At 39.5% G+C, this 15,262-nt stretch overlaps 2 protein-coding genes across 5 annotated transcripts in view; one reads left to right on the top strand and one right to left on the bottom strand.

Moving 5' to 3' along the window:
* Positions 1–15,262, bottom strand: part of ccdc137 (coiled-coil domain containing 137) — a 224,026-nt gene that overhangs the window by 153,564 nt on the left and 55,200 nt on the right. The window lies entirely within an intron of this gene.
* Positions 1–15,262, top strand: part of sun1b (Sad1 and UNC84 domain containing 1b) — a 40,151-nt gene that overhangs the window by 18,221 nt on the left and 6,668 nt on the right. For 3 of the 4 annotated variants that reach the window (XM_079870946.1, XM_079870945.1, XM_079870948.1), the window contains 11 exons: positions 1,056–1,268; positions 7,521–7,711; positions 9,514–9,747; positions 10,030–10,110; positions 11,028–11,147; positions 11,374–11,472; positions 11,762–11,855; positions 12,426–12,484; positions 13,996–14,198; positions 14,279–14,539; positions 14,793–14,885. In XM_079870946.1, the coding sequence (XP_079727072.1) occupies positions 1,129–1,268; positions 7,521–7,711; positions 9,514–9,747; positions 10,030–10,110; positions 11,028–11,147; positions 11,374–11,472; positions 11,762–11,855; positions 12,426–12,484; positions 13,996–14,198; positions 14,279–14,539; positions 14,793–14,885 (1,575 nt within the window). In that variant the 5' untranslated portion in view covers positions 1,056–1,128. The remainder of the gene's footprint in view (positions 1–1,055; positions 1,269–7,520; positions 7,712–9,513; positions 9,748–10,029; positions 10,111–11,027; positions 11,148–11,373; positions 11,473–11,761; positions 11,856–12,425; positions 12,485–13,995; positions 14,199–14,278; positions 14,540–14,792; positions 14,886–15,262) is intronic. The other variant, XM_079870947.1, reaches the window with a different exon arrangement.

The raw sequence follows: 15,262 nt of genomic DNA, 5'->3' as shown, positions 1-15,262 counted from the left end.
TCTTGCAGCAAGTTAGATGTATTGAGCTAGACAGGTTTGTGCGCAGTTTTCATCTTGTCATCTCTTTCTCCCATTTCTTTCATGGAGGATTGTGACTCCTGTAGAGTTGCCCTAGGCCTCTTTTGTGCCTCTTTTCCCTTACTGCAACACCCGGTTTGAAAGGCCGGGCGATTTTGGGCAGGTGCATAACTCACATTTGTCACCTGTAATTATAGCCTTAGAGAGCTTTAAAAGTATATTCATTGCTTTGAAAAGTTCATAATGTTCCATCGGTTTGGAATGTTCCCGTGTCTTTCAAATGCAAATTTTTTATTCCAGTATTTTTTTTTTTTTTTTGCTAAATTGGAATGGATTCATTCTGGATTATATTATTTTTTTACTACTGACATTATCAGAAGATAAAACTTGTTTACATGAGCAGCTATAATCAACAGGTTATATCTAGGGATGCACCAATATGAACATTTTGGCCGATAATTCTTTATATTTGATAGCCGATGTATTGGCTAATAAATCTAAAGGTGTTGATACACAGGGCAACTTTTTGAGCAATGTTGCTGGGCAATGTTGCCGTCAACGGGCAACCAGATGAGACGCAGGGCCTACGACCGATCTAAATTATCCAGATAAAAATGTAATGCCCATTTTCAATGGGAAAGTGCCCAAGCAATAATCGCTCAGCAAGATTGCCCAGCAACATTGCTCAAAAAGTTGCCCTGTGTATCATCACCTTAAATCAGACTTGGGATGCACATATTGCACTTAACTTAATTTTCATTTTTGAAGTGATTCCAATCATATTTCAATCAATTCAAAACCATCATGGCGAACAGTGTGCATCTGAAGCGTCTCAGCTGAAGGAAATAATCCATTATTTATCGCCTTTAATTTACTGGCCTAATTTTCTTATTGGGTCAATAACATTAAACATGAACCTATATCGGCCAATACTGATATGGTGGCCAATATATCGTGCATCCCTAGTTATATTACATGTGACTATTTTATGTAGAAAATCTTATATCTGAATTTACATGTTTTTTTCCTCTCTTCAGTTCAAGTTACTCGTCCGCAGCCCTTGAGTTTGAGAAGGAGCACAAAATCAATCCTGTGTACGACTCGCCCAGAATGTCACGGCGTAGTTTGAGACTACAGACAAGCAGTGGTTTCTATGGTGACAACAGCTTCACTGAGCTCAAGGGGAATCACAATGTCAGCTCCTACAAGCAGACCAGCACCACCAGCAGCAGCAGCAGCAACGTCAACAGGTCAGATGTTCATCTCACTGTCAGTTTGAGATAACAAACCGAGTGTAAAACATGACTTCTTATCGGTAAACCCGCACAGCCTCATGCCAGCACAACTACATGAGGACAAAGTTATCCTTGCTCTGTTTTTGCCAAATGAATCATGTGGCAATTATGTGGCAAATAAATCTCTTAAAGCCATTACATTTATCCATTTATCTTGTTACTGTGGGCATCTTTGCTTCAAAGAAGGGAGGTTCATCTTAAAGGGGTCATATAATGGTACATGCACTTTTACAAGTTGATTGTACTGAAATGTGTGTTGGAGCCTGTGCCTGTACACGACCATCAAAAAATGATAAAAATCCATCCAGTGTTTTTTTTTTAATCTCCTTATATGTTTTCCCCCGTCTCAAATCGAGCCGTCTGACCGTGTGACGTCGCACGGTCTGACGCCCCTCCCATGATTGTTAATTGACAGCAGCGTTTCAACACAGACCCGCCCTGAGCGAGCTGTCATCATAGTCCGCATTGTTGATACGCTGGAGCAGAATGGCGTCTAAGCAATTGTGGTGTTCTGTTCTTGGGTGCAATAAGGAACACAGCAGTCATTTTGATGTTCCTAAATCCGAACCGCTGAAGACGCAGTGGCTGAGTTTGTTTTCGAAGGGAATATTCCCCACGATCAACGTCAATGCTTTCATGTTTGTGCGAATCATTTCACACACCAGACTGCTTTACAAACGAGGGTCAGTATAAAGCTGGTTTTACTAAGAAGCTGCTCCTGAAAAAAGGATCGGTACCAACTATTCGTGTTCCTGCTGCACCTCCAGGAGAAGAAATGAGTGTAACGTTTTATTAACCTTTATATTAATCTTTGCAAATTGCTTGCACCCTTCACGATGAATGCGGCTAAGGTTTACACTCAGTGTAAATTACGGCATGTTTTCTATGTACGACGTTCTCAATATAATTCATAATCCCACGTTTATAATGAACAACGCGTTTTGGTTATTGTGTTATTACAAACTGTGTACGCAGGTGTTAAAGTTAACGTGGTAACACTACTTTAATTGTCGATAATTTAGCTTACTTTAATTGTCGAACTTCTTCGGGACCGTCATCTTGTTCCGGGTCCGACTCCGGTTCAAATTGATATGGTTCGTTTCACAGATGTGTCCTCAGAGACTCCTGCTGCCATTCTTTCTCCAAAATATACCCTCAACTGTTGTCAAGGCAACACTCCACGTGTGTTGTTGTGTCAAAACGCCCCACAGAACAGAGGAGCGGGGTGAGCAAAGCTCATTATCATTTAAAGACATATGCACTTAAATGGCGTGCTGAAAACAGAGCTGTTTTTGACCAGGTAAAATGAGTGTTTTCTTACAATACTAATGAGAATTTTTAATTAAAGTATATTACAAACTTTTCATTTAGACCCTAAAGAATCATATTAGCTTGTACAAAAATGGCATTATATGACCCCTTTAAAATGTATTATTATATGCAGTGAATTATGCTATTCCGCAACTTTAGATTTAAGAAATATACAAGTTGTGACATTTAGCATTACAACTTGCACTAGTAAGTCCTGCAATTACTGACATGTTAGTGCTTGAGTTAAATGAATGAAGAAAAATGAATGACATAGTGAAAATACCATCTTTTCAACCTTACAGAAATCCCCCCCAAAATATATGTTTGTGCGATCAGCCTGGCAGCACATATTTGACATGACTTACAGCAAGTTCGTACAACTTACCTGCCAGTTACTTAATTTTGTGTCAGTTTAATGACCCAATAAATAAGTTTAAGCATGCACATTTATTGAATTGTTTTTTTTAAATAAAGTGGACAATTAGTATTTTGTCTTTCAATAAATAGTATTAATTAATAGATGCATTAAAGCTTTTGCATAGTGGTTAGTGCATATGCTTCTGATATGTTTAGCTGTGTGGGTGATGCAGGCTCCAGTCTAGAAATATGATATGTCCTAAACCCCAAAGCTTTTAGAGTGAACAGGATGTTTAATTTGACACAAATGTTCAACAACGTATATATATATACACCAAAAAAATAATAACATGTGTGTGTGTGTGTGTGTGTGTGTGTGTGTGTGTGTGTGTGTGTGTGTGTGTGTGTGTGTGTGTGTGTGGAAAAAACAATGTTTCAACCTTCAAGGCAAATTTTATATCTTATATCCTAAATTCATCAAAAGTGATTGCAATAGCATTGATAGTGTTACAAAAATGTTGTATTTCAAATAAATTCTGGACTTTAGCACTGTCTTTCTATTAATCAAAGAACCCTGAAAGAAATGTATCACAATTTCCACAAAAACATTAAGCAGCACAACTTTTTCAACATTAATAATAAGAAATGATTCCATTCAAGATGGCGCCGCGGATGGCTGCCTCGGTGTGGAGCTCTCCAGTCATTGTGTTGTTTTTGTTCGTTTGTTCTGCGTTTAGTCATTCTTTTCCTATTAGTTTTACCAAAGACGAACTTCTGGACATTAGGAAACACACACCAGACAAGTTTTTTACAGTTTTTGATTACTCAGACGTTTTACTGGACATTCTCGTTGGAGGCGCAGCGGTGTTGTTAAAACGCGCGGTCAGACGCAAACGCGGGAAGCGCGCCGGCGCGCTGGTTAAACTCCGCGAGCGCGGCCTCCGCACTGCACTACCCAGTATTCATCTTGCGAATCTCCGATCTCTTCCTAACAAAATGGACGAACTTCTTCTCCTCACCCGCACTAACAAGGATTTTTTAAACTCCGCTGCTCTGTGCTTCACTGAAACCTGGCTGAGTGAAGCCATACCGGACAACGCACTACATCTGCCGGGCTTCCAGCTGTTCCGAGCGGATCGCATCGCGGAACTAACGGGGAAAACGAGAGGTGGTGGATTGTGTTTCTACATTAACGAAAGTTGGTGTTCAGATGTAACAACACTGAAGAAGATGTGCTCTCCTAATTTAGAGGCGCATTTCATAAACTGTAAACCTTTCTACTCGCCGCGGGAGTTTTCCTCATTCATTCTCGCGAATGTTTACATTCCTCCAGACGCGTGTGTGAGCGTGGCGCTACTACAGCTGGCTGAACATATAGCTGAAATGGAACAAAGGTACCCAGACTCTCTTTTAATCATTCTTGGGGATTTTAACAAAGCAAATCTCTCCCGTGAACTGCCAAAATACAGACAGCATGTTACATGTCCTACCAGAGACAGTAATATATTGGACCACTGTTACACCACGATAAAGAATGCGTATCACTCCGTCCCACGGGCAGCTTTGGGGCTCTCTGATCACTGTTTGGTTCATCTTATACCGACCTACAGGCAGAAACTGAAATCAGCTAAACCTGTATTAAGGACTGTAAAAAGATGGACCAACGAAGCAGAGCAGGATCTACAGGCCTGCTTCGATTGCACTGATTGGACTGTTTTTGAAGCTGCAGCCACCGATCTGGATGAGCTCACAGATACTGTAACATCATATATCAGTTTCTGTGAGGATACATGCATTCCTACCAGGACATTCTTATCATTCACTAATGATAAACCATGGTTTACTGGGGAACTCAAACAGCTTCGTCATGCCAAAGAGGATGCTTACAGAAGTGGGGATAAAATCTTGTATAACCAGGCCAGAAACAAACTGACAAAGGAGATCAGAGTTGCTAAAAGAAGCTACTCTGAAAAGCTGAAAAACCAGTTTTCAGCCAACGACCCGGCATCAGTCTGGAGAGGCCTGAGGAACATCACCAACTACAAATCACCATCCCCCCCATCTGTGGAGAATCAACAACTGGCTGACACTCTCAATGCATTCTATTGCAGGTTTGAGAAGCCCAGACTCACACCTCACACCCGCCCTGATGTGCACTTCACACATCCACCATCACCTCCTGCAACCCCTCTCCTCCCCCCTTCTGCCATCCAACCTGAGCTTAAGGTCTGTGTGGAGGACGTGAGCAGAGTCTTCAAAAAACAGAAGACTAGGAAAGCTTCAGGCCCAGACGGCATCTCATCTGCTTGTCTAAAAGCCTGTGCTGACCAACTGGCCCCAGTCTTCACGCAGATCTTCAACAGATCATTGGAGCAGTGTGAAGTTCCCTGCTGCTTCAAACGCTCCACTATCATTCCGGTTCCCAAAAAAACTAAAATCACTGGACTTAACGACTACAGACCTGTCGCTCTCACGTCTGTGGTCATGAAGTCGTTTGAAAGACTGGTGTTGGCCTATCTGAAGGACATCACCGGACCCCTGATGGATCCCCTTCAGTTTGCTTACAGAGCAAACAGGTCTGTGGATGATGCAGTCAACATGGGACTGCACTATATCCTGCAACATCTTGACAGACCTGGGACTTATGCACGGATCCTATTTGTGGACTTCAGTTCGGCCTTCAATACCATCATCCCTGATCTTCTCACAGCCAAACTGACTCAGCTCTCCATGCCATCCACAATCTGTCAGTGGATCTCCAGCTTCCTGACGGACCGGCAGCAGCTAGTGAGACTGGGGAAACTCACATCCAGGACCCTCACCATCAGCACTGGCGCCCCCCAAGGGTGCGTTCTCTCCCCACTGCTCTTCTCCCTGTACACTAATGACTGCACTTCTAAAGACCCCTCTGTCAAGCTCCTGAAATTTGCAGACGACACCACTGTCATCGGTCTCATCCAAAATGGTGACGAGTCTGCTTACAGACTGGGGGTTGAACAGCTGGCTGTCTGGTGCAGTTATAACAACCTTGAGCTGAACACGCTCAAAACAGTGGAGATGATCGTGGACTTCAGGAGAAACACCCCAGCACTCCCCCCTCTCACCATCATGAACAGCACTGTGGAAGCAGTGGAGTCATTCAGGTTCCTGGGCTCTACCATCTCCCAGGACCTGAAGTGGGCAAATCACATTGACTCCATTGTGAAAAAGGCCCAGCAGAGACTGTACTTCCTTCGCCAGCTGAAGAAGTTCAATCTGCCACAGGAGCTGCTGATCCAGTTCTACTCAGCCGTCATTGAGTCTGTCTTAAGCACTTCCATCACTGTCTGGTTTGGTTCAGCTACCAAATCGGACATCAGGAGACTACAACGGACAGTCCGGACTGCAGAGAGGATTATTGGTGCCCCCCTGCCAACCCTCCAGGACCTGTACTCTTCCAGAGTGAGGAAGAGAGCAGGTAAAATCATCACAGACTCCACTCACCCTGGACACCCCCTGTTTGAACTGTTACCGTCAGGACGGCGACACAGATCACTGGCCACAAGAACTTCCAGGCACAGGAACAGTTTCTTTCCACAGGCCATTTCCCTTCTGAACACTTAACATGCCCCCCAAAGCATATGCCTGTAAGTGCAATACTCCCACTGTCTAGTGCAATAAACTCAGGTGATATTTATATCTATATTATTCATACTACTCAAAATACTGTAAATATGTTTATAATCTGTAACATGCGCTAGACTCCCTCTGTCTAGTGTAATATTCTCTAATTCAGGTGATATTTATATTATTCATACTACTCAAAATACTGTAAATATGTTCATAATCTGTAAATGTTTATTCAGACTAAACCCAACTGTGACCCTACTTTTTTACTTTTATACTATTTTTATTTATTTTTTATATATTTTCATTCTTAGAATTTGTATTACTATGTTCTTGTTGTATTTGTATTTGTATATGTGCACTGGAAGCTTCAGTACCAAGAAAAATTCCTTGTGGGTGCAAGCACACTTGGCAATAAAGCTCTTTCTGATTCTGATTCTGATTCTGATTCTGAAATGTTTCTTGAGCAGCAAATCATCATTTCAGAATGATTTCTGAAGGATCATGTGACACTGAAGACTGGAGTAATGATGCTGAAATCACAGGAATAAATTACATTTTACTATATATTAGATCATTTTACTTAGTAATAATATTTCACAAAATGTATACTTTATTTTTATTCAAATAAATTCAGCCTTGGTGAGCATAAGAGATCTTTAAAAAATATATATATGTTTTATATATATATAAACATATATAGATGAACCGAATTCCTTCCATTAGCAAAAATTAACAATGACTTTTGCCATTAATGATCATGTGATCTTCCCTCATGATCCTGACTATCAGAGGAAAATATGCCTTACATATTTCCATATGCCACGACATGAGGAATTGTGGCAGCAACAAATGACTTTGTTTAGGGTGTAATAGAAGTGCATAGTGATCCTCACTTTGAAATGTAATGACCTAGTGTATTTTGTCCCGCAGGTCTGTGCGGAGCCGGAGGCAGCAGCAGGGCTCAACCATGTACGAGTCTCAGAGCGTGACTCAGACTCCACAGAACGATCAGAGCACATCAGACCTGAGCTTCAACAGTACAGCCAGTGATGCGTCTCTGATCTCCAGCCTGCTGGACAAGTCCACGCTCAGACAGAGCTCCGCCACACACATGTACTCTGGTCAGTGGCCTTTCACGAGTACGCACAGACAACATGAAGTCAAAACACATTTACATTTTAAATTCTGCACGATTACTTAGTGCTTATTATTCATAAAGTTTGTGAAAACTGGCAAAATGTAATTGTTGTTATTTTAGGCAAATGTCACGCTGTAGCTATTGCTTATATAAGCCTGACTATATAAACTATGCATAAACAACTGTTTATGTTTAAAGTTCAAGATTTTGTTTAAGTTAGCAGAGTAAATAACTCTAGGCTAGGTCATCATCTGTCCTCTGTGTTTCACATCAGTTTAAAAAAAGGACCTTTTTTTACATTTTCAACTTTCTTTAGTGTGTAATGTTGCTGTTTGAGCATGAAAAAGCTCTGCAAAGTTACAAAGTCACTCCGAAGGGAGTTATTCTCTATATCAGTGCACACTGTTTCTGAAATCCCTCAAAGCCTCAATTGTAGTCTTGAGTTTTCTTTCTAGGGACAAACATGTCACAATATTCCTCATATAAATAATTCCCACTTAAGGCATACGCAAAATAAATGTGCCAGGCCTGGTTGAGTTAGTAGTGTGATGAAACTTGCGTTTTTATGGTAAGGGCCGTGACATTCCTGAAACGCACTCGAAGACACTGGTACAGCCAACCAATCAGAGTACATTGTAGGGCTGGGCGATATGGAGCAAAAAATATATCTCGATATATTTTGCTATATCTCGATATACGATATATATCTCGATATCTTTACAGGAAAAAGAACCCCCCAAAAACTACTGCAAAAGCAAATATGCCAAATACCACAAAGTCTTTTTTATTGAAGTGCAAAGAGGTAGGCAGTTCACATAGGAACAAGTGCTTCTGCAACATTTTTAAATAATATTTTTTTTTATTCTTTTTTTTTTTATAATTAAAACTAACATCATCAAGTATGATATTTTTTTACTTTGAGCAATTCTGGAGCTATAATTGACTCTAGGAGCATATAAAACAAAACAGCTCCTTGGAAAAAATGTAATGTAATATTGTAGTAGTTATAAATAAAGGTTTATTTTAGTTCAGATTAACATTTGAGGCAATTGTATTCATAATGTCAAAATAAAACCAACGTAATGTTACTTGAAGGCATTATAGCCTACTATTCCTGCCAAACTTCCATGGTTGCAGTGTTACTACAGTAAATCCATGGTGAATGTTGCTGATCTGTGGACACTATAGTTCATTCATGGCACAATGTTTCTTCCTGGCTTCCACGTCAGCGCTGTTTAATCTGTTAATAACGGAGAAATGTGAATGTTTCTCACTAGATCTCGCAGCGATGTTATTACTTCTCTGCGGCGAATTCAAATGCTTTCTTTACTGGATCTCTTATTAGCAGCGTGTAGTAACAGTGTCGCATGATCACGATTGGCTCGCGCTGCTTTGGTCCAAACTGATAAACGGTCCTTCAACCACATAATAACGAGCAGTTTCGTTCCGCTTGCATTACGTTTGCCATTTGATGTTGGGCAATGTTGTGGTCGCGCCGGCGTCTCTTACATTATGAGCGCGCTTGCCACGAGCAACGCGCCTACATTTGAAATAACGACATTTTTATAAATATAAACAATATATCGATATATACGATATGTCAAAATCCATATCGTGTTTAAAAAATATCTCGATATATTTTAAATATCGAGATATCGCCCACCCCTAGTACATTGCATATTCTAGTAGACTCAGGGACAAAATCAAGACTTTGTAAAAGGGCATAAAATGGCTTCTTTAACAGTGTGCTTTGACTCTTGTTATTTTTCCTGATGTTGTGTTCAGCACGGAGTCGAAGAACTGCTCACAGCTCTCTGTTGGAGAATGGAGATGCCAGTAAAACGGAGGCGCACGCTAATCTGGCTAACGGCTACATCTGTAAGGATTGCTCGTTCCACGCAGATGAGAAGGAGGGGGAAACGGTGTTTACTTTACCGTACTCCGCGTCTTCAGCGCATCAGACAGCTGTAGATGCCACTATGACCACCTCTCTGAACAGTGTTGACAATGACAGGACAGGTGAGGAGGACATCCATCTAGTCAATTCGCAAACATCGCTACCGTTTTTATGCTTCTCCATAATTTAAAACACTTAATGCACCATAAAATTGTGCTTGTTTCATGTTTTTTTTATATGTTGTTGAACATCTGTATTTCTGATTCACCATGAATGTTTGAAAGTAGACCAATAATATGCAAATTATATGCAAATTCATGCCCGCTTGCTCTTTTGAATGAAGTGAAATGCATGCTGGGATTTTAGGTGAGCAGGGGTTGATTATTGTGGTACGTGTGTTTCAGCTCATGACAGCTACTGTGGCAGTGTGAACGTGCGAGATCTGGTGACCGCAGACAGACATCTCAATCTCAACGGCTCCCTCTGTAAGTACACAGTCCTTCAGCGCACAAGCAGATTCAGCGGCAGACATTTACAAAATAACTACTGCTAATGAACCATCAAAACATATGATGTGGATTTTTGTGTGGACATTTGTTTTTGAATGGCTACTTTAAGGACAGAACCTAAGCCTGATGGTCAACAGAGCATGTGATGGTCCTTTCTTGAATGAGTTAAAGGACGACAAATTGTCCACTAAATGTTGTCAAACAGAGTGTCATTGGGACAATAAATGTATCTACACCTTTTGAGTTATCAGACACTTCCTGCCTTTACATCTTTTTTTATTAATTACATGATGTATGTTATGTGTCCAGTCATTTTGAATGTATTATTTTATAGATTGATATTTTAACATACACTACCATTTAATAGTTTAGGGTCAGTATGATTTTTTTTTTTTATGGTTTGGGGGGAAAAAAGTCTTTTATTTGATTAAAAATACATTAAAAACAGTAATATTGTGAAATATTACAATTTAAAATAACTATTTAATATATATACATGATCCTTCAGAAATCAACCTAATATACTGATTTGGTGCTCCAAACCATTTCTTATTATGATCAATGTTGAAAACAGCTGTTCTGCTTAATATTATTGTGGAAACTGTGATGCATTTTTTTTCAGGATTCTTTGATGAATAGAAATTTTAAAAGAACAGCATTTCTTTGTAACATTATAAATGTTTTTGTCACTTTTGATGAATTTAATGCATCGTTGCTGAATAAAAGTATTAATTTCTTTCAAAAATGATATATATTTTACTGACCCCAAACGGTAGTGTATGATTCTGAATAGGTTATTTAATAAATGCATATTCTTGACTTTATTCATACAAGTTGTCTTCCTTTCCATGAGTTGTGATGCTGATGTTGATGTCGTCACTGCTGACTTACAGGCGATGACTGCAAAGGGAAGCAGCACATGGAAACGCACATGGAAACACACATGGAGCATAAACGCTATTCCTTCACCCGCCACGTATTCACAGCCTTGTGGGCCCTTGTTTCTTACACAGGTTATACACCTTCAGATCTTTACACACCTTCCTAGTAGACATCGACTTCAGTGTCTCGCTTCAGGAGAGACGTTTTTGTGTTTTTTCTTTTTGTAAGCTTTCATGACATTACTTGTGTTTTCTATCCATTTGTTCACTGAAAGTCTTCGCTAAGGTGTAAGACACTAGAATGAAATTTGTGGGAAAGATAGCAGGATGTTGTCTGAATGTCTTCTGGTTAACTCAGGTTACGGTCTTCTGAGGGTTTGCCGAAGCTTCGGCTCTGCCGGTGCGTTTGTGACTCGGAAGCTGAAGTCCGTGCTGTGGTTGGCAGTGTGTTCTCCAGGTCGATATGATTCAGACTCCAGCATGCTCGCCTTTCTCTCTCACTTCCCTCTCTTTCTCACATCAGTGTAGTTTTTGGCACAGTGAACCCATATGACTTCTTTCTGAAGACTGAAATCATTTTAACCAGCATTTCCTTCCTCAACTTTTCAGCTCTGGTGATTCGACTGCATCCATCTCTGTATCTGATTCTTTCACTAATAATTCTCTTCCCTCAATCATTTAAACCTGTCAATGTGTAACATTGACTAACCATCACTCCATTTAACTTCCTCTTCTGCTCTGAACAGGGAAAGCAGCGACTGGCGCCTTCTGGTGGCTGGGAACAGGATGGTATCAGCTGGTGGCGCTCATGTCCCTGATCAACGTCTTTCTGCTCACCAGGTAAAAGTTAAAAGTGTTTGGGCCTTTATGTAAATATTGTACTTTTGCTTATTTTTTTATATACTCTAGTCAGGTCAAGTCATCTTTGTTAAAGCGCTTTATACAGTAGAAATTGTTTCGAAGTAGCTTCACTGTAATAAACCGAGAAATAACAATCACTGATACAAACTTTATCAAATTTGAGACAAGCTCTAAAAAGATAATAGTATCCTTCAGCTCAGTTCAGTTCAGCGTTGATTCAGTTCTCTAACTGTAAAATTAATTTATTATGTAACAAGTTCAGTTCAGCTTTGAGCAGCTCTACTGAAGACAACAGTGTCGTTATTCAGCTCCAGTCACTTCAGGGTTGACAGTTCAGTTCATTAACAGGGTTGATGATGCAAAAAACAGTGTCATTATTCAGCTAAATTTAGTTTAACTTTTTTTCTCATCTGATAGTGTAAAGTGCAGTCAAATCCATAATATTGCTGGATATTAAGCACTAACTCGTTGGTCAGGATGCAAATATCATATATATATATATACCGGTATATCTTTTTGACAGTATTTTTATCTCTCTCTGTCTGTCAGGTGTCTGCCCAAACTACTGAAGCTTCTTCTGTTTCTGCTACCCTTCCTGCTGCTGTTCGGTGAGATTTGATATTGTCATTAAAGGATTATTAGTACTTAATGTTAAAGGAATAATACAATTTATTGAATTTCAATGTATTCAATCTATGAGATGCTGTATAGACCAATGGAAAACACTTTTACAGTGATGAACCCAAGCATGTATTTTTGTTACATGCACTTAGTGTAAAAAATCTGGAAAGAAATTAAAATATTCTAATTGTATTAAAAAAATAACAGTCTAAACTGTCCTTTAGAGGTGGGACTACTTTTCCAGGTGGAAGACCTTTTGCTTATATAACTTACATGAAAAGTCGATGCATCCAGTCCCTTCCTGCTATTCTCATGCTGACACCAAGCAGAAGTAACCACATTTGCTTTTTTAACTGCTTGTTTATACGTGTGTGTGTGTGTATGTATATACACAGCTCTGTTCAAAAGGGTTTTTATTATTTTATTAGGGTAATAAGTGTATTTATTTATCAAAGATTAAATTAAATGAATAAAAAATAAAGATATTCATTAAGTTACAAAATGTTTCTTTTTCAAAGAATCCTAAAAAGAAAAAAGAAAAAAGTCAAAAATATGAAGCAGTACAATTTACAGCATTGATAATAATAATAAATATTTCTTGAGCATCAAATCATCTTATTAGAACTGAAGATATTAGAACTGACACTGAAGACTGGAGTAATGATGCTGAACAATCAGCTTTGATCACAGGAATAAATTACACCTTAAAATGTATTCAAATAGAAAACAGTTATTTTCATTTGTAATAATATTTCACAATATTACTGTTTTTACTGTATTCTTGATCAAATAAATAAACCATATTGGTTAGCAGAAACAAAAGAAACTGTATATTTGGAGAAAAATTCTGTTTCAGTAGACTCATATTAGTTCATGCAATGTTTGCAAGTGTTGTTGTTATACTTCTGTGACCGTGTATTTGCATATTTTAAATGTATATTGAACTTGCTGCACACTTGCTTGATAGGCTATCGTTGTAAGTGCTTTTGTGGTAATCAAAAGCATTTCACTTCAGTGTGTAGCGTTTTTTATATGGTAAAATACTTTCTCCTATTTAAATCTTATACACACAGACAAGTTCTATTAAAGACAGTCCTTGTTGTTGCAATTCCTTTTTGTGAGTAATGGCAGAAACCTTTGTAATGATCCAGACATTCCTTCACAAAACCACTGGCACTAACAGCCACACTTGTGCAATCATATGTACTTCTACCCAGATGGTTTTGCTTATTCTGCTTTCACACTTATCCAAGATTGCACAAACACACACATTCTCTTTTTCTTTCTTTCTCTCTCCCTCCTCAAAACGCTGATGTGAAGTTGAAGTTGTTGCCCTGAAATGCCTTAGCAACTTAAATTGAATATCATTATCACAGAAGTGCCTTTAAAAGCTATTACGATTGTGTTTTTAATACCAGAAAGTCAATAAACTCCTTGTACGAACTGTGATATTTAAAAATCCTGTTTCCAAGGTTTCCCTCTTCTCTCTTGTTTTTAGGATTATGGTATCTCGGTCCACCCATCGCTCTGTCCTTCCTGCCAGCTGTAAACCTCACAGAGTGGAAAACAGCGGTCACCTCTATCGCATCACTTCCTTCCCTCCCTTCTCTGCCATCTCTTCCCTCTTTACCTGCACTACCTTCTTTTATAAAAGAACCACTATTTGAAGAACAACGCATCCCACCTTCAGCGATCCCTCAGGTAACGAACCAGGACCAGGTCAAATCTGATATTTATAAAGTACATGAATTTGAATCTAATTCTAATCTGAACTCTGTCAGGCTGCATCGGAGTCCATTGACAGCGAGCGTTTGGCTCTACTCGAGGAGCGTGTGGCGTCACTGTGGGAAAGCGTCCAGCAGGGGGAGCTGAAAGCCAAGCAGCAGCATGAGGAAGCCGTGGGTTCCTTTCAGGCCCTTCAGGACCAGATAAACACACAGACAGACAGAGAGAGTCTCGGCCTGTGGGTCTCGCAGCTCCTCGAGCCCAAGTTCAGCGCACTCGAGGGAGAGATGGAGAGAGAGACGGTCAGCAGGACGGAGGTGAGAATTATCAAGATGTTCCATATCACTGCTCACGTTTTGAACTTCATTTTACCCCTAAACCAAGAATGAGAAAGAGCTTTACCATGAGTATATGGGGGCCTTAACTGTTAAAAAAAAGTTGTAAAGGCATTTTGCTTGTTTTGCTGTGTTTATGTACAAACCATGCCTCCCTCTGTCCCCAGTGGCATTATTTTACCCACAACTGACTTTTTTTAATTTGTAGTTGTTTTTCTCTCACTGTGTGTTCCAGACTGAGGAACAGCGTGTGCAGCATCAGACGAGCCTCGAAGCTCGACTAGCCGAGCTGGAACTTCGGCTTCAGAACCTGAACTCTAGAACTGAGGTAGAACATACACACACACACACACACACACTCTCTTTTGAGGCCTTCATGTCTTGTCAGAATTACTGCAATTACAATTTTGAGATTGTTATCCCATGTCCTCGGACTCAGAAATTATTCCTTGCCATTGCAACGTTCATCACAGTATTTTGTAAGAGAATATTGAGTCAGTAAAAGAAAGTGCCAACGGATAATAAAAAAGGCATAAACTGCTATTCAAAAGTTTGGGGTCTATAAGATTTTTTTAAGTTTTCTAAAGAAGTTTCTTCTGCTCACCAAGGTTGCATTTATTTGATCAAAAATACAGTAAAAACAGTGATATAGTGAAATATTACTATTTAAAATAAATGTTTTCTATTTGAATACATGTTAAAATG

Source organism: Squalius cephalus (assembly GCF_949319135.1).
Source record: "Squalius cephalus genome assembly, chromosome: 1".
Classification (NCBI taxonomy): Eukaryota; Metazoa; Chordata; class Actinopteri; order Cypriniformes; family Leuciscidae; genus Squalius; species Squalius cephalus.
Note: the sequence above shows the minus strand (reverse complement) of the source record. Positions and strands in the feature narration are given on the sequence as shown.